General features: G+C 40.3%; 1 protein-coding gene across 5 annotated transcripts in view; it reads left to right on the forward strand.

Moving 5' to 3' along the window:
* The window catches only part of crebrf (creb3 regulatory factor), a 35,179-nt gene extending 12,685 nt beyond the window's left edge, over positions 1-22,494 (forward strand). For 3 of the 5 annotated variants that reach the window (XM_036008596.1, XM_031280683.2, XM_031280685.2), the window contains exons 4-10: positions 11,181-11,356; positions 13,248-14,404; positions 14,593-14,790; positions 15,737-15,926; positions 16,072-16,145; positions 16,938-17,057; positions 17,754-22,494. In XM_036008596.1, the coding sequence (XP_035864489.1) occupies positions 11,181-11,356; positions 13,248-14,404; positions 14,593-14,790; positions 15,737-15,926; positions 16,072-16,145; positions 16,938-17,057; positions 17,754-17,872 (2,034 nt within the window). In that variant the 3' untranslated portion in view covers positions 17,873-22,494. Of the gene's footprint in view, positions 1-9,487; positions 9,553-11,180; positions 11,357-13,247; positions 14,405-14,592; positions 14,791-15,736; positions 15,927-16,071; positions 16,146-16,937; positions 17,058-17,753 lie in introns of all 5 variants that reach the window. The other 2 variants (XR_004101766.2, XM_031280686.2) reach the window with 2 other exon arrangements.
* Positions 22,495-23,629: the final 1,135 nt, after the last annotated feature.

The following is a 23,629-nucleotide window of genomic DNA, read 5'->3' on the forward strand; positions in this document are numbered from 1 at the left end:
CCCTCCTCCAAAGTGCGCTAAAGGAGGTTCTGGCTACTCCACATAGCATTCGGGGATGGGAGGAAAACGTGCTCTGGTTTAATGGCATTTCTTTAAACCAATCAGAATCGTCATGGGCGGTAGTCGTGCGAGAGAAAACTCAGATTGGACAGATCAGTCTAGCTAGCTGTCTGAATTTACCATGCAGAGATCTAAGGAGCAGTCAACAATAGTCCTCATAAATCCACCGAATTTAAAATTCCAACACAAAGAAAGGGGAAGGAAATGGAAAATGCGTGCATCCAGCGGAATTTCCTGCAGCACAGGAGCAATCCCGGAAGTGGAATGCGAAGGATATAAACTAGGCACAGCCTGACTCTGGACGGTAAAACTGAGATAAGCGCTCCTATTCAAGTTTATGTTCTGCTTTTTCAACTGTTGTTTCGTAAATTGCTATTAAACGCAGTTGGAAGTGCTATTTTTTCTCTCTCAATTCGTATCATTTTGGCGCTGGTGATTTTCCTTTGGGGCTGGCTAAAACCTCTTTGGGGGGTGGCAAAAAATCCTATATGCAGGAAAAACCCTGAACATATGCAAATACTTTTTCAGTACTTTTATATAATTGGAATCTCTGTAGTTTGGTGTTATCTATCAGCCCTTTTTTACTGTTTACTGATCGCTCTCAGTCCTGCTAATGCCACTTCACATTAAAATCTCTGCATAGCCTCATACTGTGAAGCACCTATAGCAAATGCAATTGGTATATCACAGAGTTAGCGGATCTTCGTTTGCTTAGCTATTCTTCAATTAAAAAAAATGTCTACACAACAAGATAAGGACATTCTTGATATTCTGAGCTATGTGGTCTGCAGACCAGTTTTAAATATTGCAATAATAATATTGGAATAGTACAAGCTGAAAACTGCCACACTGAGATGTAAGATGAAGAGCTACGTACTTTAAATGTGGGTTGCGTTATTCAGCACACCTCCATCAAGGCAAACAGATTTTTTTTAAATTGACATGCCTTGCAGTTGAAAAACATTCGTGTCAGTGCGGCTTGAGTCGTCAAAGTTGCTCACGGCTCGACACAAGTGTCCCCTACCAAATCAAAAAGAAATATAAGGTTACATGTTGTCTCGCTTTGTCAGACCTTCCTCCACAGCGCTGCGGTGGAGGGTCTGGCTAGTCCACACAGCATTCTGGGATGGGAGGCAAACGTGCTCTGGTTTATTGGCATTTCTTTAAACCAATCACAATTGTCTCTATTGGCGCTAAGCGCCTGACAGCTGCATTGCCGCTGCAAGATAGCCTCGGGAAGGAACTTTTTTTTTTTTTTTTTTTTTTAAAGATTATTTTTTGGGGCTTTTCCCTTTATTATAGTGACAGTGGACGCAGCAAAGGGCCGCAGGTCAGATTCGAACCCAGGCCGCTGCAGGACTTAGCCAACATGGGGCGAACGCTCTTACTGGGTGAGCTAGAGGCCGCTCCGGAAGGAACTTATTTTGGTGGAACATGTGTACGTTCAAAAATTGTTTTAATCGTGCAACAGAAAACAGCTAGCTGTCTCAATTTACCCTACAGAGATCTGAGGAGCAGTTAACCATAGTATAAATTGACCGAAGTTTAAAATTCCAACACAAAGAAAGCGGAAGGTAACGGATATCTGGCTGAAGAGTGTGATCCGGTGGAATTCCTGGCGGCAACGGAGCAATCACGGAAGTGGAACGTTGTGGATATAGACTTGGTTACATGTTACACAGCACACAAGCTCCCAACAAACACCAGAAGGATTTTTTTATTTAAAGCACAGTAAATGGCACAGTGATGTTTTGTTTGTGTTTATTATTTAACCAAAAATAAAATAAAGGACTACTTCCCTCGTATGATAGTAGAGTGATATCTTTACAGAAGGCCTATCTCTTCTTTCACTTATAGCAATCATTTGTTTGACAAAAATACTTCCCAGATTCCCTCATCTTTTACAGTGTTTTTTTAGTCATAGTCATACTAGTAGTGAAAATTGTATGAATTTAAATTCCATTGAAAAACCGTAAATAAACGTTTGCATGCGGTCGGCTCGGCTGCCAGTGTAACGTCTTCTATTTGACTGTGACAAAGGACGATCTCCACAGACAGGTCAAATTGGCTGTCCAAGAAGCAGCCAATCGGGAACCGCACTACGCTCCCCTGCAGAAGAAGACGGCCGAAATTCAGTTTGTGATAATTTTGGAAGAGCGTGCTGGTGCAAAAAGACTGCACAGTTTCTAAATGGATGATATTTTAAATAGCGTTGCTGTGGCCCTTTCTGAGTTTCTTTTCCAGTGTGTGCATGCAAACAACCAGTAAGTAATACCGATATTTGTTGTTTTATTTCATAATAATGTTTATATTGTGTTTGTTTGCGCTGTAGTCTCATCCGGTATATTGCTGCTCGTTTGTTGTTGTTGTTGTTGTATAATGGCAGAGCCTAGTACTTCCTGTATGTTTAATCGTTCTATCAGTGTATAATGCTGCATATTAATGGAGGTGTTACCTTACAAGCCTTAAGTACCTCAATTAGACTATTATTAGTTCGTTTTTTTATTGCACAATGTTTGCACAGCGTTTATTTCTGTGCTATGTTAAATTGCTAATATTTGTATGGATGCATAGAGTACAAAATCTGGTGTTATCTAATTTATGTCATTAGCCTTAATCAAAAAATTAGGAATTCTGTAGCTTATAAATACTGTAGATGTTCAACTGATTTAGCGTGATGCCTTATTGTAGCGTTTTACTTTGAACAGAGATTTAAGATATATGGCCTTAGTTATATTATTTGTGGTTGTTGTATTTGCTTTGTATTAAGCACCTATTATAATGCTACATTTAAAGCTTTAGTGCGTAACTTTTTTATATTAATGAATGTCCATTACATTCAAGCCATTGCCAAATGAGTTGATACAAAGCTAATTAAGACTATCAGCTCCACAAAACGCTCTCTGTGTTTCTCAGCATGCTTATGTCCAGAAACTGGTGAACAGTCATCATGTTTTTTTAATCCTCCGTGTCCTTCTCATGGAGGAGGGGTGGGGGTGGTGCGCGATCACGGAAGGCTTGTATCATGTGGATGAGCCGACCGTTTTGTTGTCATTACTTGGAATTCCTCATGGGGGAGACAGAAACTACGCACTATAGCTTTAAGTCATGTAACAACCTGTTGAAATATGCATATATAGATTGTACTAATTATTTGCATTTATCTCTGTTCCAGAACCTCACACCCTCGTTTTCTATTTCAATAAATAACCGAAAGGAACATCTTGTCAAGAGTGCATTCTAACCGATGCCCCTTGGTGGCCACAAACCTTTATGGACCAGTCAAATTATACAGAACCTTCCCATTCACCAAAACAGTGACAATCTCACTACGTTGTGTATGTGGATCTGCATATAGGGAAACCAGTATCAATTATGATATGTGTCTTGACAGCATGGACAGAGCCATAAAGAGCCCACAGCATCTATCGAAAGTTTTACTGTTTATTGAATGTCCTTTTAAACTGATCATATTGTAGAAAAGGCCATAACATTTGCTCTCTATCTTGAGACGCCTGACCAATCGGTGTTAAATTTTAGGGCATCGGGCCCTCTTGCCCATCACTTGCGCATGTAGGCAGAAGTTGCATTATAAAATGCAGAATTAAACTGAACAACAGCTACTAACTTCGACAACAAGGTCAGCATCGCCTGGAATTCCTTATCCAGGTTAAAATAACCACCGGTAGTCAGTCCAGGATGTTGTAGCTTGTGTTTTTTTGGAAAATAGTAATGTGTAGGGGCGTTACGAATCAGAGAACGAGACGTTATGACTAGTAAGAACCAATCAGATGGCAAACGTTGGCGCCAGCGTCATCGTTTTCAAAGGTCTCCATTTATGGCCGTCTAGACCACAAAGCAACCCCGGAATTTTCTAAGCAAAACAGGGGCAGCAGTGTTTTCAAATTTCTCCATTTTAGTGGCTCTGAAACGCCTGAGTAGTGTGGATGCGAGGCATAAACGTAGCAAAAGATATTTGATTTTACACCAAAATGGAGTAGTGTAGAGTTAGCCTCAGGCCTCAGCCTACATCTACAGACAGCTAATTCCCCGTTTTCGGACTTCTTGAAGTGATGTGTGTTTAGCCCATAACGTAAGTCAAAACTATTCTTTAGCTTTGCTACACTGTTATGGGTCCTATTGCCTTGTTATCTGTGGAAACGCTAAGACTACGTTTATTGGTTATTATGCTACTGTGTGTAGAAAGTTTTAGACTTTGATCACTTTGATAATATTGCTGTACTGTGTTTTTTATTACATTGCTGATGGATATGCAGATAGTTTATCATAATTTGTGCATAAATGTTCATATTTGGGTTGTGTTATCGCTAGTAAGAATGTGCAAGTGGTGTAAAGACAGACTAGTGCTGTTGGAACCACAAGATTAGCTATTTAAGGTGCAGATGACTGTTTTGTAATTGTAATTGATGTAGCTAATTCTCAGTTTGTGTTAATGTGCATTATTTTACATGTCATCTATGCTAATTCTATGCCAGCCTTGATTACATGGAATGTATTGTAATTCCTTAGTATATTGTTATATGCTGGTGGATACAACGCACAGTTTCAGTAAATAATGTTAGTGGTAACATGAAGAGTCAGATGCCTATTAATGTACATTCTTTATTATTTGCTTATTTTTCAGAACCACATACAACTTCATGTTCAACTTGTTATTCATCTAGTGTCTCAATAAACCTTTCTGGATCATAAAGTCAGACATCTCTGGTTCTGTTCTTACCGGAGGTTTTTACCATATAGTGGAATGTTTGTAACAAAAGCATCTCAGCACAGGTCTTAAAATAAATTATTTGATTTCCAAAAATACATGTTTGCAAATCTTACAGTAAGAGGTAAAATAAAATTAAAGCACTCAGCTTGTAAGCCAAACAATTCTCCTGTATAAGTCTTAGGAACCAAAATACTGTAACACAGTACACATACATACAGGAAATGGTATTGTGTCTTCAGCACAGGAATGTTGTTTCTACAGTATACATTTTTCACAATCATAAAAATAATAAAAACACATCAGATGCAAACAGTTACCTGCATATGGGGAAACCAGTATCACTTCAGATGGGTATCTTGACACCATGGGCAGAGACATAAACAGCCCTACACACAATAACGCACAATAAATCAGTTAGTACAAAATAGCATCAGAAGCACTGCAAAATAAGCTAGGTTTAGCTGAATACTAAACCTAGCTGCATTAGTTTCTTAATAACATCATTACAAAAATACAGCATAATAAAACATGTTTTGGTGGCCCTAATACATTTTGGCTGATACTATTTCTACACCATTCAACATGTGACTTACCACAGCATTTATCAAAAGTTCTACTGTGGGTTACCCATTTTTCGTTATTCCTAATACTGCGCTGCAATGTGACAGTAATTCAAGCACTTGGCGCTATCTCCGTTTATGCATACATTTAACAAGAACTTATTTACACCCGTTACATACACCACCATAATATTCTGGGAAATCAGGGAACCGCATCCAAAAAAAGAGAGAGGAAAAAATTAGTGTCCTCAGTGGATTCCATTGAGCACTTCTGCGTAATGCAAGGATAGGCTGGTACCAAAACCTAAACCTTAACAGAGATGTACTGTAAGAGATGACGTTTACAACTTTCTTAATAGACACAGCTCAATAAATCCAGAGGAAAATTGAGTATCTGTCCACACACATAAAAGGGATACCTCAAGTGTACATTAAAGACTCAGGCTACACTGCAAATACGTTTCTCAGAAAAGTAACAAAAGAACCCACTGAAGACCTTGAATCCTCTACAACTTGGTCATTCAAAGATTCACCTTTTTGGAGATTTAACGGTCCTACCAGTCCAAGTCATAATCACGTCTGGGAGTACTTGTTTTGGGTGAGTGCAAATTACAGGCTCAGCTGATTATGTGACTGCACTACTGAGAATATGCGTGTGTATCATCTGGTGCGTCTGTGGGGAGCTGTATGGATTGACTGTGGGTATTCTCTACTGCGTTGAATGAACTGTCATTGCCATTGGGAATGTCATCCAGAAGAGGAGTCTTCTCTACTATGTCGGATGAACTGGGTAAGGCATCAACAACTTCACCAGGTCCAGTATTCTATCCAGAATGCAAAATCCACTGTAATGTTTTTTCATCACTGTCAAGTAGGTCATGAGGCAGATCAACACCATGGTCACTTCCAACACCAACCAAATCAGACAACAGGTCAACACCGTCTCTCAGCAGAAAACTGACAGGAAGGAGTAGGTTCCTGTGGACCGTTTTTCCTTGGTCAGTGACCGTGTCCTTCATGCGGTAGACATTGCTTGCTGATTGACTGACAACACTTCATAAGGAGTTAACTCCCATTTGTCTGCAACTTTCCTTTTTCCTCTTTCACCTCTGTTTGACAACAAGACCCTGTCACCAACAGCCTACGGTGAGCCTTTTACCTTGCGGTCAAAGAGCTTGGCATGGCAGGCCTGTTCAGCTGAACTGTGCCTCTGAGCAACCAGTGCTGCCTCACTCAGGTCTCTTTTAAGGTGGGACACAAACTCTGAATGGGTTATGACACAATCATTCTTCCCACTTCATACTTCCTCATGTAGTCTGACTGGTGCGCGGAGGATAGGAGTCTTTTACTATTTTGGCATTGAGCCATCTGAAATCATTACAGGTACTGGGGTTGCCATTCTTCTTCCCCAACAGTACTAAAGGTCATGACACTCACTGTTGGACTTTCTAATAATGCCACTGTCCTCCATGTCACTCAGGACTGTCCACAGATTCTTATAGTGACTTGGTAATATCCGGTATTTGGCAAAATGGTTTGTCATCAATCAGACTGAAACTGTGAACAAAATCTTTGGCCAGGACACACTCCATCTTGTTCAACAAGAATAAAGACTCATGTGCTGTGATGATGTTAAGAAGTTTATTCTTCCACTCGAGAGACACTTCACATGCACTTAAGTGTAAATCCTTCAATCCCTGGTCCCTCAGAATGTTGACCGACTCCTCTTCCAACTTGAGAGACGGCTCAGAAATCTGAAAGGACTGGGCACTAGACTGGACATTACCCTGGACACTTTGAACCTCTGGGAAGTCCTCTACTGCAATGCACGGGGACACATCACTGATTTTTGCATTCCTTCTCAGTGTCACAGGGAGATTAGTGGAGTGGGCTCTATGACTACAGTACTACACACACACACTATAGCCTTACTAGGGAGTTTACCCCAAACTAGGTATTCATTCTGTGGCTGCGATGTTACACTACTCGTAAGCTTAGCTGTACCCACTTTTTCTGGCACACTTTACCATCTCTCTGAGAAAGCAAGGACAAACACTGAAAAGGTTCATCCATTCCATCTCCGCCTCGCCAGGGATTATCATTTTACATCCATAAACAGACTACATATAACTCCTTAGGGGTAACTTGGTGACCACCACATCAAACAACAACAATATCATTTGCTGAATACTTTTATCACGTTACACACTTTCTACAGGTTAGCTTGAGCAGCTTCCTCAGGGTGCATACCATAGAGCCACTGCCAATCAGTGCCTTTAGCGTTGGGCCATTTTAAACAAACATGGGTATAGAATAAAGTCTCAGACATTGTTACCTGCTGTGGGCATTGGAAAATAACAGTCTTATTAGAAGGAGCTTTTACGTAGCTCATATATGGACTTATAGCCCCCTGTATTGCAAATAGGAGGCTGACTATTCAGATCTGCACTGCCCTCCCTCTCTCGCAAACCTGTTAGTTTCCCTGTCTAGCTGGTAGTAGGGTAGTCCACGACACCGGACAATTACGTCGGGAATGGCCGGGTGACTGACACTGAAAACATAGACGATGCACACGGCAGGGGACTAGGGCAGATAGAGCACCATCATTACAAATGGCACCGGGTAAGGCGTCTAAGCCATCAATTCTTGGGAGTCATTGGCATTGTGTCGACCTGAGTTAGGCTGCCGTACGCATGAATTGCGCATCAAAACTTTCTCCAGCATGTCAATACTTCCCTTTAGATAAACCTGGTCTGCAGATCTACACTGCTGTGGTCCAAAGACATGGCAAGAGCAAGAAGCTGCATTAACATCAACTTGTAAAACAGTTGCCTTATCATTCATACCAAGACTGAATCAGATCCATCCCCTCTGAGAGAAGGAGGCTCTTTGACTTTTCTTTGCAAACCAAATGGGCCTGGGACTGATCAAGTTTTGGAAGGGTGTCTGAAAGTGTTACTGTCGGTGTGTAAGTCATTGTGTGTGTCTGACCTTAGACTAGGTGGGCTGAAATGAGACATAATATTGTCAGCTATCTGCTGTCCAATTAATGTAGGTGATTGAGCCCACTTGGCCTAACAAGTCAGGTACCATGTGGGATGTTGAAGTAACTGGACAGGAAATCAGTCGAAAAGTCAACCCCATCCATTCCCAATTCAACGTTACTGCTAGCAACAGGACTACCAATTAACGAAGTAGGTAATTGCAATACATCCTTCCTCCTACCAACAGAAGCTTGAGTCGGGTTGGTGACTCAAGTGTAGTGTTACTCATTATGACTACAGGCTAAAACAACAAGAAACACAGCAATGACCAACAAAGGAAAACAGCACCCAAAGAAGTCCAAAGTCCTTTCCCACATACAAAGGATAATGCTGAGAGCCGTCCAATTCTATAGCGATGCGTCAACGTGGCAGGTAGACATCCACTCACTCAATGGAACAGTCACAGCACCAATGTGACGGTCTTCTATGTGACAGTCTCACTGTGTTCTGTACATGGATCTGCATATGGGGAAACCAGTATCAATTAAGATGGGTATCTCGACAGCATGGACAGAGGTGTAAACAGCCCTACACAACACACAATATGTCAGTCAAAATGGAATAGCTCCAGAAGCAGTGCAAAATAAGCTAGATTTAGCATTCAGCTCTGAACCCGAAGTGTTCACCCAAATGAATGGCTCAAATAAACGGCATTCGCGCCTTAATAACATCTTAACAAAATACAGCATTATAAAACATTTTGTGGTGGGCTTTATTACATTTTGGCTGATAATATCACTACATGTTTAACATGCAACTACCACAGCATTTATCGAAATTTCTACTACCCATAATTTGATACTCCTAGTACTGCACTGCAATGTGACAGTTAAGCCAGCAGTCAGCACTGTACCCATTTATGCATGAATTTAATAGAAACACATTGATGCAGAAAATGTATAAAAATCTAATTTTCTCTGATAGTATACTGTTCATTGTTATTTTTCCAACCCCAGTGTTTCCCCTATAATTGTACAGGCATGGCCGGCCGCCTGGCCAACAGGAACCTTCACCAGGCCAGAAAAATCTTTTTCTAAATGACAAAAATAATGCCAAATATCCATTGTGTTTCCCCTATATTCATTCTGCAGCGGTGCACCGCCATGAACTGCAGCAACTCACTGCCGTGAGTCCATGAACAAGGCAACTGTCTGTGGTTAGTTCAAGTCGGTAACAGCAAGCTCGGTAGTAAACAACAGATTTGGGGTTTTTGTGTTTTTAGCTGAGCTGGAACAGAGAATATTCAAACAGATCAGTGATGCCGTTTTGCCATCGTTGTTCTCTGTGAAGTTTACTGGAAGTGATCTAATGTAGTGTTTTATACATATAGACTGTAAAAAATAATGGATGGAGCTTCCGGGTCTGAAAAGTGCGGAAGTGCCTTAAACCTGCATTCTATCTAATTTCCAGCAGAGGGCGACTCCACTGGTTGCAAAAAGAAGCTGGTGTGCATAGAAGTTTATGAGAAACGACCCTACTTCTCACTGATTTATTACCTCAGTAAACATTTTAATGAGTTTATGGTCTCAATCTCTAGTTTCAGGTCTTCTTCAATACAGCATGATGTTCATTTTGTAAATAATGGTCCCATATATTTTAAAATGACGATAAAGCAGGGGATGCTTCAGGGCATGGCTACACGTCGACTTGTCAATCATGATAGAGGCTTAGCAATGCGTATCCATGGCACTGTGTACATTAAAATAGCTGTGAACTTGTTTTTGTGTGTTGTCAGTGTTTTTGCTGTTAAATTTTGACCCTCTCACTGTGCGTTTCCTTTCAACAAAGCTAACTGGAACATTTTGGTCGCCTAAAAATGTCTTGTTTAGCGTTCGATAGCAGCTTGCCAACAAAGGCTAGCTAGCTAGCGCTCATGTTAGCTGGTAACTTATTTACCCGGCAGTAAAACTCTGCTGGATGACTTCAGAAGGGTTAAAAATCTGCAACTTTCCCTCTTCGGCGTTCGGTAACATCACTGATGCTACGTCCATTATTTTTTTTTAACAGTTTATGGTTTTAATTGGAGTGACTCCATTTAAAAAAATAGTTATATGCTACATTGCTTGTAAGTAAATAATGGGCGAACCAGCTTTAAAAGTGACATTTTCTTTTTAAATAAGTGCTGTGCGGTGGATCCAATTTGTTGCGAAGTAAAGAATGGATCATGCGGATTTCAAAATAATGGATAATGGAATTTAGTGTTTCACTAACATATGTACATCTTAAAGGCACATATATGTAGTGATTTCTGGTATTTTACATTGTGTTCATCTTGTACTCTTAAGGTAGAAGTCAATTTCTCCATACAGTTTATTTCATTAACAATTTTAGTCCTGTCGATCTTTTGTTGGTAGGTCCATTTGCACTATTTTTAAATAAAATTTCATCTTTGATAGGGGAAAAACTTAAATAGTGTTTCATTTTCTGTATCTGCTATCACTTGTAGGTTTCTTTACTTTCTACCATGATTAATTAGATTTCTGGCATGAGAGGGGCTTCCTCTTTTGTTGTCAGTTATTGCAAAAATAGTGGTAAAAAAAACTCTTAACTGTTTATATGTTTTATTAGGATATACCATAATATTAGTTACTGATCTAAGTCAACCAAATTGTTTCAGGTTGCAGTAATCAATTTTCTTTGTGATTTTAAATGTCTATGCAAGTTAACAAAATCATCAGAATATGAACTGTAAGAACAAAAAGTAAACAAAATAGAATAAATAATAGACCATCTTCTAACCCACCACCTGCTTGACTCACCTTCATGTTTTCATCCTCGCTGCAGGACAGAGACATAACCCACCGGCAGAGCCCCTGTAGGGACAGTAACTTGGGGGTCGGGGACAGAGGCAAGGAGGTGGAGGGCTGTGTGGATCAGCTCATGGATCTGGGCGAGTGTGAGACGGTCTACAGCAGTTCAGCGTTCGAAAAGTGGGACTCCTACTGGGAAGACGTCACCAGGTACTGAATTATTTATATGTGCGTGCTGTGGATTATTTGAGTTCGAGTTAAAACAGCAGCAAGTAAATAAGATAAACTCAAATGCCTTACTGCGTTTCAACACTCCTCCAACTTTCTGAAGTTGAAGGTGGCTTGCATTGCCGATAATTGTGCATAACATTACCTGTCTATTGTGCAATAACTAGCGTGATTTTAAATTATAATGCTACAGAAGGTTGCATTTAGTGTCCACTTGACTTTTTTAATGGGCAGCAAATTACCAGGTCTGACAAAGAATTGCCTGGAAAAAAAAATCTATTGTATATAGATAGTAGAAGAGACATTTAGGTGATTTTGCTGGCAAAATTCAATATTTTTCTTATTGTCAACAAGTCCTTGAAAAGACCCAAACCAAAAATGAATTAATCCTACCAAAAAGAGCCTTGTGTATCCAAAGCCTGATATAACTCATTCCTCTTGTGCCATAGAGCTTCATTATTGGTATTAAAACTAGTGAGCAGCACTGTTGCACAGGGTGACATTTCCTTCATTATGATGGAAATATTACTGTAGATTACCTTGAGCCAATAACATATACATCGTCCTGCTGCTGTAAATACTCATTAGAGCACCAAATGCGTCTTAATGCGCAGCTGAAAATACACAAAAGCCCTATTTTCCTTTGCTCTAGTTACATTTGATAAAAATGTTAGGGTTCTGGCATAGAGAAAGTTGTACTTAGTAGTTCCCTGCATCATGTGGGCTCAGGATGTCTGACTTTTACTGTAGGAAAGCCGATAAGAAGTCAGTTTGTAAATGTTATGCAATAGGACAGGTGCCTAAAGGTTTTTATAGCAGTAGAGTTCAACATCACTGGCCGGTAATCGTCAAGGCAGGTCATCTTGGTCTGACACAGACAAAGGATAATATGAAGCAGGTAGTAGTTTTGCTTGAATGCAGGAAGTGGTTTAAGAGGCCTGTAAACAACAAAGCAGCCGCAGTCTCCTGAGATTGCAGGTGATGCTCCATCTGTCCTGCAGCTATCCTGAAGCTTTGCTGCCAAAATAGTTTCTGTACTCTCTCCTCTGATGTAGAGTGACTGCTGAAGACAAACAACAGTTTCTAAAGTCTAAAGGCGATTTAAACTGAGGTGGAATAGTGCTGGCTGTTGCAGGGTTGGGGGAATCTGCAGCTAACAGGGTTGATTAAGGTCATGTTTTGGTGGAACAGAGGGAACTGCTGTATCTTTTTGGCTAATGGGTAAGTCATTGTTTTACAACCTTGACTGTCCAGATTAGGTCCAAGCTGCAGATTGGTAGCTCTAATGTCTAATGGAGCCGGTGTTTCTGGGTCAGTAGAAGTCATATTCTCTTTGTGTTTGTGTGCTTTGAGGTACTGTGTTTGTCAAAACTGTAGCTACCAGATGTAGTGCTGCTTCTGATCTCTCTGTTTGGTTCTTGGATCTATAACTGAACCCAAAGCAAAAATTACAGGTGAAAAAACAAATGTAAACTGATGGAAATCTGCTCAAGGCGGTTTGGCATAGATGCATGATTCAGACATGTTTCAACTTGAAATATTTTGCAGTTATCCCAAAACCACTTTTAAATAGTGCAGAGGACATGTTTACATTTAGGGCTGCAACTAATAATTATTTCCATCATTGATTAATCTCTCAAGCGATCAATGAAATATGCTGAAAAAGTTTTCCAGAGTCCAAGGTGACATCTTCAAATATCCTGTCTTGTCCAGATATATTCACTTAACAACGACATGAACTTATTTTTGCAATAGTCAGACATTTTTATACATATTTAGACCAAAAACAGGAAACGGGTACATTTTAAAGGTTATATACAAGACAATGAAAGCTTTAACTGTTAATGGAACTGCATGTGTCTGTGCTCGGCAGGTACACACGGCTGGCTAGCTGTGACATCTGGGGCACCAAAGAGGTGGATTTCCTTGGATTAGATGACTTCTCTAGTCCCTACCAGGACGAGGAAGTGATTGGTCGAACCCCGACGCTGGCTCAGCTCAACAGCGAGGATTCGCTGCCTGTGTGTGAGACGCTCTACCCCCCTACTGACCTGACCCTGCCTGCCCCTCAGCTTCAGCCATCCCAGCTTTCCTGTCACAATAAGAGACCCTTAGTCCCTGGCCAAGGATTGGGCCCCGGCACTGCACGGCCCTCCCCAAGCTCCACATCCTCTTCCCGTCCTTCCCACAGCCTTCTCCCAGACTTTCCTGAAACCTCCCAAAAAGCTACCAGACCTGTCCCCTCCAGCACCGAGACTATGGCCAAGACCCAGAACCTCCTCCGTCTCACACAGGACCACGGCCAAGCTCAAACCAAGCATCAGGGGCGAGAAACCAAGATGGCAGCCCCATCTTCTCACAGCACTGACTTTGTGCGGAAGGCTAAAGTCCGTGTGCATAAAATTCAGCCCGAGATGCCCTCCCAGACGGATTTTGAGAGGTCAGATCCACCTCTACCTCTCTCCCAGCCCCAAGATGAGAAGGCCTGCACTTCAGCGAGCGCCACCTTGGTGGTAATTCCTGTTGCTGCAGCCAGTGGCTCTGCCAGCTTGACGAGCTTTGAGAAGAGGGCAGAGGGAACAGGGAGGAGGGAGATACTTGTAGGCTTGTCTGCCACTGTGCCACAACTGGTGGAGGTGAGCCAGGCCATGGAGGGCAGCACCTCTGGGCTAGTCAGCAGCAGCGATAGTGTGGCAGGTGCTAGCGGCGGTGGCGGCGTTCTGGTTGTGGAGGGCACGGAAAAGAGCAAGGAGGAGGAGCACAACTACTCTCTGTTCCTGACCCGCAGCAGACTGGCCGGCAGAGTCCACTCCCAGCTGGAAGAGGAGGAGGAGGAGGAGGAAGAGGAGGATGACGAGGAAGAGGCTGCAGAGGAGGAGGAAGGCGATGGGCTTGAGCTAGATGACGAAGACCATGATGAGGGTTTCGGCAGTGAGCACGAGCTGTCTGACAATGAGGAGGATGAGGAGGAGGATGAAGACTATGAAGCTGACAAGGATGACGACATGAGTGATGCCTTCTCTGAGCCAGGTAGCAACTATTCATCTTTATGCTTCTGGTTATGTGTGACCAATCACTGACTTGTCATTATTATTATTATTATTATTATTATTTATTATTTATTTATTTTTAATTATTACCTTTCTGTCTTTATTTTCCCTTAATGTTCCTTCTCTGTCTTTCTGTTCCTCTGATTTTCTCCTGTTTGTTTCCTCCAGGTTGTGACATGGAGCTGATGGAGGACATTAAAGGCCTGACAGCAGGAGTCTCCAGCCGGAAGAGAGGCAAGCGTCGCTACTTCTGGGAGTACAGCGAGCAGCTCACCCCCTCAAAACAGGAACGCATGCTCAAGCCGTCCGAGTGGGACAGACACACACTGCCTAGCAACCTGTTCCAGAAGAACGGGCCTCTCCATGGTATACATACACACACATACATACTGTGTATATATATTAACACAAGCTGGCACTGTAGAATATGAGCCTTGCTTTAAAACTTGTTTATCTTCAAAGGAAAGACCTTTCGATTATTGTATTTTTTACATTTCAGTTCACCACCTCGATCACAGCATAAAATATATCGTATATGCCTTTTAGTGGGGCTGTAACGGTTTGGATTTTCCACAACAGCAGCTGTGCTCAGCATGTTGCAGTGATACTACAGTTTAGGTGATCACATTGGAAATATTAAATAAATAAAAGGAGCATGTCTAATTTCTCACATAAACAGCACAGGCTTGCAAAGCATTTCTCTTGCATTAATGTCTGTATTTATTTATTTCATCCTTTTGTTTGAATTTCTTTGCAATTGTAGAGGATGACTTGTATTACTTTTTTTTTTTTAAATCACTTCAAGTTTACTTCAACTCAGTAATTACTAAGGGGTCCAACACACAGTGATAATTTTCTTTCTTACTGAACCTGTTATAGATCCACCACAGGTATCACTAACTGTGACTGAATGGAAAATGGCAGTTTAAAATATGTTTACTTCTGGTTACTCCTGGTTTTATACCACAACAGCAATTGTTTTAATTAATGCTCTGCAAGATATTCCGTGAATAGTAAAACAGTGAAAAAGTAACACTCAAATGAATGCTCCCACTCTGCCTTCGCATTCAAAATGAAGAGGGAAAAAAGAGTTTTGGCTGATAGAGATGCAAGTGAAAATTTCATGATTAATTTTATTATTCAGATCATTTAACATATAATATAAAAAAAAAAGATTAACTTGATAAACAATAAGAAACCAATTGAAAAAGTATGGTGGTCGTCGTCGAAATGGCAACTGCAATAGGTGCCATCTCACAGACATTGATTTTGATGTGTCTCTAATGCCTTCTTTTCATTGGTTTTCATAAAGGAAAGTATATGTTGAAGAAGTCTCGCCGCACAGATGTGGAAGACCTGACTCCCAATCCCCGCAAGCTGCTGCAGATTGGCACAGAGCTCCGCAAACTGAACAAGGTGATCGGCGACTTGACCCCTGTCAGTGAGCTGCCGCTAACCGCAAGACCACGGTCACGCAAGGAGAAGAACAAGCTGGCATCCAGGTAAAACATGCCAGCATGTACAGTGCGTACACATTAGAGTGGCACAGACCTTTATGTACAATCCCGCTGACCTCAGCAGTATATGTTTAAAGAACTCTTTTCTGTTATGCCTTAGTAAACTTCACTCATCTGTTGTGTATTTTAGAGCTTGTCGTTTAAAAAAGAAGGCCCAGTATGAAGCAAACAAAGTGAAGCTCTGGGGACTCAGCACGGAGTACGGTATGTTGCTTATGACACAGTTTTCACACCAAGTTCATACACCTCTGCATCCATTTTATTCATGCCTTGATATACAAACCCCAATTCCAATGAAGTTAGGACATTGTGTAAAATATAAATAAAAACAGAATAAAATGATTTGAGAATCCTTTTCAACCTATTTTCTATTGAATACGCTACAAAGACGAGATATTTAATCTTCAAACTGATAAACTTTATTGTTTTTTTGCAAATATTCACTCATTTTGAATTTGATGCCTGCAACATGTTCCTAAAAAGCTGGGACAGGGGCACGTTTACCACTGTTGCATCACCTTTCCTCATAACAACACCCAATAAGCATTTGGGAACTGAGGACAGTAATTGTTGAAACTTTGTAGGTGGAATTCTTTCCCATTCTTGCTTGATGTACGACTTCAGTTGCTCAACAGTCCGGGGTCTCCGTTGTCGTATTTTGCGCTTCATAATGCGCCACATGTTTTCAATGGGAGACAGGTCTGGTCTGCAGGCAGGCCAGTCTAGTACCCGCACTCTTTTACTACGAAGCCACGCTGTTGTAACACGTTCAGAATGTGGCTTAGCATTGTCTTGCTGAAATTAGCAGGGACGTGAAGTAGATTCTCGGTTTTCGAGATATTTGAAAGACAAACGCACGCACACACGCACACACGCACACACACACACACACACACACACACACACACACACACAGACACACACACAGACAGACAGAGTGTCCTCTATTTATAGTCAGATGTCAGTTTGTGTGCTCCACCATGTGTCCTCCTGTAGATCGGCTGCTGTTTGTGATCAATGCCATCAAGGAGGAGATAGTTGCCCGAGTGGAGGACTCTGCTCCGCGTCCGACCAACATGGCTGACACTCTGGAGCATCTCATCCAGGAGACACTTGGTGAGAATTAAAGAGGGGGATGACTGAGTCATTTACAGCTGACAGTCATAAACGGCTAGCATCATTATGAAATTCAAACACTGGAAGGTTGACAGCTGTTATTTAAAGATTCAAAGATTAAAGAACAAATAATATAATATATCCATACCTTAATGGAAGCCATTGTAATTGTAATTAAAAAATGTAATATACAGAAAAAGAGATTTCCAGAAGAATTGCTGTCAAAAATGAAATAATTACAAGACTCTAGTGAAAATATGGGTTAAAATATGAAACTAAGGCCTAGTCCATACTTTTACTAAAATCTACATGATTGAAAAAGCAGATGACGAGAAATAATATAGCTAGTATTTAGACAGCAAATCAATCAATTTAATATTGACCCTTTTTATTATATTATTAACACAATCAGAAAATAATACAGATGAAGCATTTTACAAGGATATTTAAGTGCCCATTCTAAAAAAACAAAAACAAATCCCTGGTAAAATTTTATGGATGAAAATATATTTATAGATATGTTATTATATATATTTTTACATCAAGCTCAATCTGAACAGGGAGGGTTAATGACAGTAATAAAGAATGTTTTCTGTACAAAAGACAGTATTTGTTTGAGACAAGTAAGTTGCATAAACAAGTTTTTTTGATTTCTAACATTTCTGAATGTATCTTCATGTCTCTCTGTGCGTGCAGTGGCGTCACCGGTTGCTGGGCAGACTTCAGACTTCGTCAACAAGATCTTGGAGAACACAGGACACGGCGATCCCACCGGTGGACTGGTCGGTCTGCGAGTCCCCACCTCCAAAATCTAGACAAACCGCGGTCCACTGAGAGGAGTGGACTAAATATTACCACCGTGCTGTTCCATTGTAACTATGCTCCCCTCTGCATGCCCCTCCAACACAGAGTACATACACATTGTTAGTCACACAAACACACATACCACTCCCTGTGTGTATGTATGTGTGCTTGATTTAGCCATGCACTTGAATGGCATACACCCTAGCTTACTGTCTCTGCACACTGCGCAGAGTCAGTGTGTCACTGTCTCCCAACCCATCGTGAGTGTCTGCTGGGAAAAGCACCTTTTAAAAACAAGGGATGATTAGTTGTATGGCTAATAGAATATCCTAAATCTACTGGTGATAATTAGATGTGTTTAACATTGTGTTGTGTCGGGGTGGTTCTGTCAGAGATCTGCTTCCAGGGCTGAGACAAAGACAGAGTCACACGAGCGTAACCACCGAAATACTTTCACACAATTTATAGAGTAAATATTGTTTCAGGTCGGACACCATTAAAGGTTGGAAAAAGTTCCAGTTATCATTTCCTGGAAGAGGCTCACCTCACATGGCAACAAAAATTAACTCCAGGATGTCAAATTGACCCACTTAATAAAGTACTTTAGTTGCCAAGACAGCTGCAGAGGAAAAAAAGCAGCGTGCTCCGAGGTGTTTCAGGGTGGCAGAATTTATTTCGTATTGAAGGCCTAAATATGTTCATGCCATCCCGTGTTTGCCAATCAGGTCTGCTGTTGTTAAAATGTAGGAGTTAACTTTTAGCAAAATAAATCTCGAAACATTAAAGGCAAAAGCTTAAAATTAAAATTAGACTTTAACGATTAAGCAACAGTTTGCGGCAGGCAGGAGGAAGCTTAATGGCTAATTATGACTACATTAACTTAAACAACAGGAGGTAGTTGACCATGTTGAGAGGAAGTGCATGTAGTTTGGTGCTTTTTGGCCTTGTGCCGGTTGTAACTTGACTGAGTGAAACGGGCATTTTGCCAGAATGGGAGCAGACTGTGAGGAAGATGATGATGGTGGTGATAAAAATGACAAACAGTGATCCATCTCCTCTAGGAAACTGTACATAAAAGTGTCTCCTAGTGAAAAAGGGCACTGTCTCCAGTTTTTGTACAGTACAGATGACCAGGCTAACAGTTTGGTGTGTTCATACTAGTGTTTGATCAGAGTTCTATTCATTGTGCCTTGTGTATGTATGTGTGCGTTTCTGTAAGTCTGAGTGTGTGAGAGGGACTGAACAAGAAGAGGTGATTGGTCAGAACTCCCTAAGGTCCAGCCAAGGAGAGTACTACTTTCACACTGAGGGAGATTGTTAGTGAATGCGAGGAGGGAGACAACTGTGCGTATTTCAGTTGTCTAAAGATATTCTGAATGTACATAAAACAAGTGGAAGCTCTCGTTGCGTCATGCCACAGAGTCTGTGTACATAGGAGGGCTCTGCAATAGATTACTTTTGGTTTTTGGTACTCTGTCTTTAGGGATTGTGGGAGGGTTAAAAGATATTTTTGTTTCGAGTTACAAAAAAATATTTCCACACTATATTTTGATTGTTTTTTGTACCAAAGACACATGCAACGAAATGGCGACCAGCCAGTTAAAGTAAGGTTTTGCACAGCTTACCTGATGCCGTATTGAATGTAAGAAATGTGGGAGGGTCAGGAAACTTCATTGAACTGTGAAATTAGCTTGGGTCAGAAAAGGAACATTCATTCATTTTTAAAATCTAAAAATTAACCCCGTCTGTGGGCTTCTCCAGTAGATGTGTTGCTTAGCAAGCACTTCATTCCTGAACTGATTCCTCCATCCACATGCTAATTGTTTTAATAGCGCTATCTAGGACAAAACCAAGAGCGCTAGTTGATAAGCTATGTTACATTGTTGTATGTCAAAATGTCACCAACAATAACCAAAATGTTTTGTTCCTGTTGTCACTTGTTTGATTTCTGTGTGTAGACGAGTTCTAGTTCATCAACAAAATATTTACTGAATTGTGTTTCAAAGTACTGTTTATAGAACCATTAATGCTATATCTATCAATGGTGAAATGCCACTTTTCATGACAATTGATTAATTGTTAAGCATGACACATTTCTTAAGCCTACCCTTGCATCAGAAGTTAGAGGAAAAAAAAACACAAAAACCACCAAAAAAAAGTTCTTGTTATATTTTTGTACTTTAGCTGCCTGCTATCTTTCCTGTTGGGTTGGAAGTATTAGTTGAGTGGAGAGAAGAAGATGTGGAGGAAAAGAGGAGAAATGTTTTAAAGAGCAGCCAGTCGATTTGATGACCAACACTTGACCCCTTCAGTCTCTTTTGCTGGCTGAGGGATATACATAGAATCATGACTGGATTTATTTAAAACACAATGCAGTGAAGCCATGGTCTAGTTTGAATGGTCTATAAAGAGAATAAGAACAGGGACTTGTCTAGAAAAGCAAGAAACTCAGAGGACAACAGCATGGAGGTTTGAGGGCAGTTGCTGTAAGAAAGCAAAAGCCATTTGAGTCGGTCCCAGATTGATCTGGTGTGAAAATCATTCAGATTTTTACACGTATTCCCTCTTTGACCATGAAATCGGTTGAATTTTGCATTTCCTGGGATTGGCATTGCTGCCTTTGGGGTCGCATTGCTGAATTTATCTGCCAAGCATTGCCTTTGGTCCTTAGCTCACATCTTTCCTGATCAGTCACAACTGCAAAGAATAACTTTCTTCACCAAAACACACAGTTACAATATCCAGGCCACAAATTGGCAGCATGTCCAACCTTTAAAATGCATGATGCCTTTATGCTTGCCCTGCCTGCTGCCTCCTGGAAAGAAATGCCACAATTCCCAGGAATTTTATAATTCAATCGGAGTTCACTCTGTTAGCAGGCAAATACAAACAAACAATAAGTGTTTGACAAGGCTGACAAGTGTTTGATTCAGGTTAGTTTGAAGTGAAGAAAGTACTCCTTCATAGAATGAACTGATGTCTGATGATGGTGATTCAGAGCTGTCAGCTTTCTGTATTGTGTGATTGAATAACAGCTAGTGCTACATATATGTATATATATATATATACTTTTTTTTTTACTGATTTATGTTCCGCCTAAAAGGGAGAAATGGTGCTTTTTTCTGAAACTAGAATGATGATTATCCATGATTCTTATTTGACATTTTAGTCTAGTTGTAGCCTAGTGACTTGCTCTTCCCTACCGTCCATAGCTATTTTCTTAGTAGTGATTCATTTTTGTAAATAGACTATAAGTTAATATGTATCTTCTAAATGTTAGATATGTGTATAAAATACTCTATCTTATATGTTTGAAAACAAAAGCACTTTGTCCAAAAAAGGAAAACAAAACAAAAAGAAAAAGCATTTTTTTTCTTCCATTTGCTGCTAAAAAAGGCCTGGTGTGAATGCTGCAAGTGTGCTTGACGACTACTTGCTAGGATAGGTCTATTACTTGACTTGGCTGGGTCTATAAACTAGCAGGAAATAGGTGTATGGCCTGACGAGGGTTAGGTCTACATGTTTCTGGAGCCATGTAATGATATGAGGTGTGGTATAAGCACAATCATTGCTTGGCTTTGGGAAGCCCAGTTTAGACAGGATAGGTCTATTTCCTGGTCAGAAACTGTGTGGATAGTGTGTTTGTGGTCTTAAAAAAAAGAGGGTTTTGATTCCAGGGCCCCTACGTTGATCCTGATGCTAACCTCCTTGGCGTCATGATTCATTTGCCTTCAGTAGAGGTTTCCTATGGATAAACTGATTCTGCTTTGGCTTCCTCTTCAGGGTGATGTACAGTGTAGACACATTTCTCCAGAGAGCTATATTGTTATCATTTGTAAACTGATTTCTACTTGTGACTTAATGAGGAGGGGGTTTAGCCTAGGGTGGCCAGGGAGAGCCCTTTTAAAAGATGTTGTTCCGGGCCGCCTTGGGGAAGTTACTATATCACTGTACTGTATGGCAAGCCAGTTATAAATGGAAACTCAATCCGGACACTTATTGCCTTTTTGAACTTTTCACGTACACACACAAAAAATAATAATGTGGCAGTCATGTCAGTTGCCAAGGGGCTGTGCCCGAGGTTTATGACATTGTTCTGCCAATAAATGGTCAACAACAACAACACCATTCAGCCTAATTGGCTTAAAAACGACTTTGACTGAAAATCAGACGTGGGGAAATATGTCTGAAAAATGGCTTAAAAACTACTATGTGTAATCAGTTGTATCTTTTGGGACAATATTTGAAGCATTTTATCAGCCACATTTTTGCCCATGTCTGGTAGGGGGTCGACAGTAATTAAAGGGCCGCTGGTTGTCCAACAGTAGACCAGCTCAGCAGAGCGTGTGTGTGTTTTCTAGTGGATCACGAGGCTGATTCAAGGAAGAGTCCTCACAGGTTTTTACATTTAACATGATAGGTGCAAGCTGTGCAACTTTACATTCAAACCAGGAGACTCTGTGGCATTTGAACAGTCAAGGAAATGAGTGAAAATCCACGCCAGTAAAACAATTCCTTATTTTTTTTTTTATTTCTGACGTAAATCCTATACAGTCAACTATTAAGCTAATAGAGTGTGTAACTTTGTGCTACTATTGTCCAATAAAAAGTGGATCCATAAAGCTCTTCTTCAACAAATCAGGGTAATATCGTTCTTCTATCTGACATATGTGATGACATATAAAATCAAAAGAAAATATTTTTATGTATTCCAATTATTGTCGCCATTCTTTTTTAAAATATTTTGTGCGTGTGTGTGTTATGAATTATCAATGTCAATCAATATAGTGCAATGCTCTGTACACAAATAACAAAAGGCCAACAGACTTATCACAAGAATTCAAAAAGTTTCTCCGCTGTTTCCCCACTGGTATTCAAACATACACAACCTACAACATTTTCCTCTCATGAAGGATTTAACACTGATTTCCTGCCGTGATACAACTGGGGTTTGTCACATGGTGCTGATTACATTTCATTTTTCAAGAAACCATCCAAGAATTAAAATCTGTATTTAGATCCACTCACAAATTACATGTGATTGTTGTTAATAACTATCATCAGACCAGACTTTCCCTCCCAATCATTTTCCTTGATTCTAACTGTTGGACCAATCAGAGGAAGATTCTTACTCTGAACAACAACAGAATGGTGATTACTGTATTATTGAGCTGTATGTTCGCTATTGTTCATCATACCATTATTTATTTTGTAAAAGTCAGACTCCTGGATTTGATATCACTGCCCAAAGTCACAGATGATCTTTATTCCATCTGAGAGGTACAAAATATTTACCAGAATTGCAAAATAAAAGCACATATTCTGGTGTCTTAGGACATTGTTTTTGTTGATTTAGATAGCAAGTGAGATTTCCTACTAATGTTAACATGTTGCTATGTATTTACCTTGTGCATTCAGAAACGATCTCCAGAGGAAATATTCGGTAACGTTTTGTTTTATTATTGTTTCTGTAATTTAAGAATAATTTCAAAGAAGTTTCTTTGAAAGAACTACATGTATGCAATTTGATAATAGGGAAAATAACAAGTAATTGATACGCTTACAATTAATCGATTCCAGTTTAGTCAGTGCAAAGCAGGTCAGTTAAACATGCCAAACATATAATTCAACATATATGGAGAATGACCCAAGTAAATATTCACTCATAATTATAACTTTTAATAACGAGTGAAAATATACTTGGGATAAAGCTGCATTAATTAATATTTATGTATAAAAACATGGTGTACGAGTACAGTGACAGGTAT

Source organism: Sander lucioperca, chromosome 13 (assembly GCF_008315115.2).
Source record: "Sander lucioperca isolate FBNREF2018 chromosome 13, SLUC_FBN_1.2, whole genome shotgun sequence".
Taxonomy (NCBI): Eukaryota; Metazoa; Chordata; class Actinopteri; order Perciformes; family Percidae; genus Sander; species Sander lucioperca.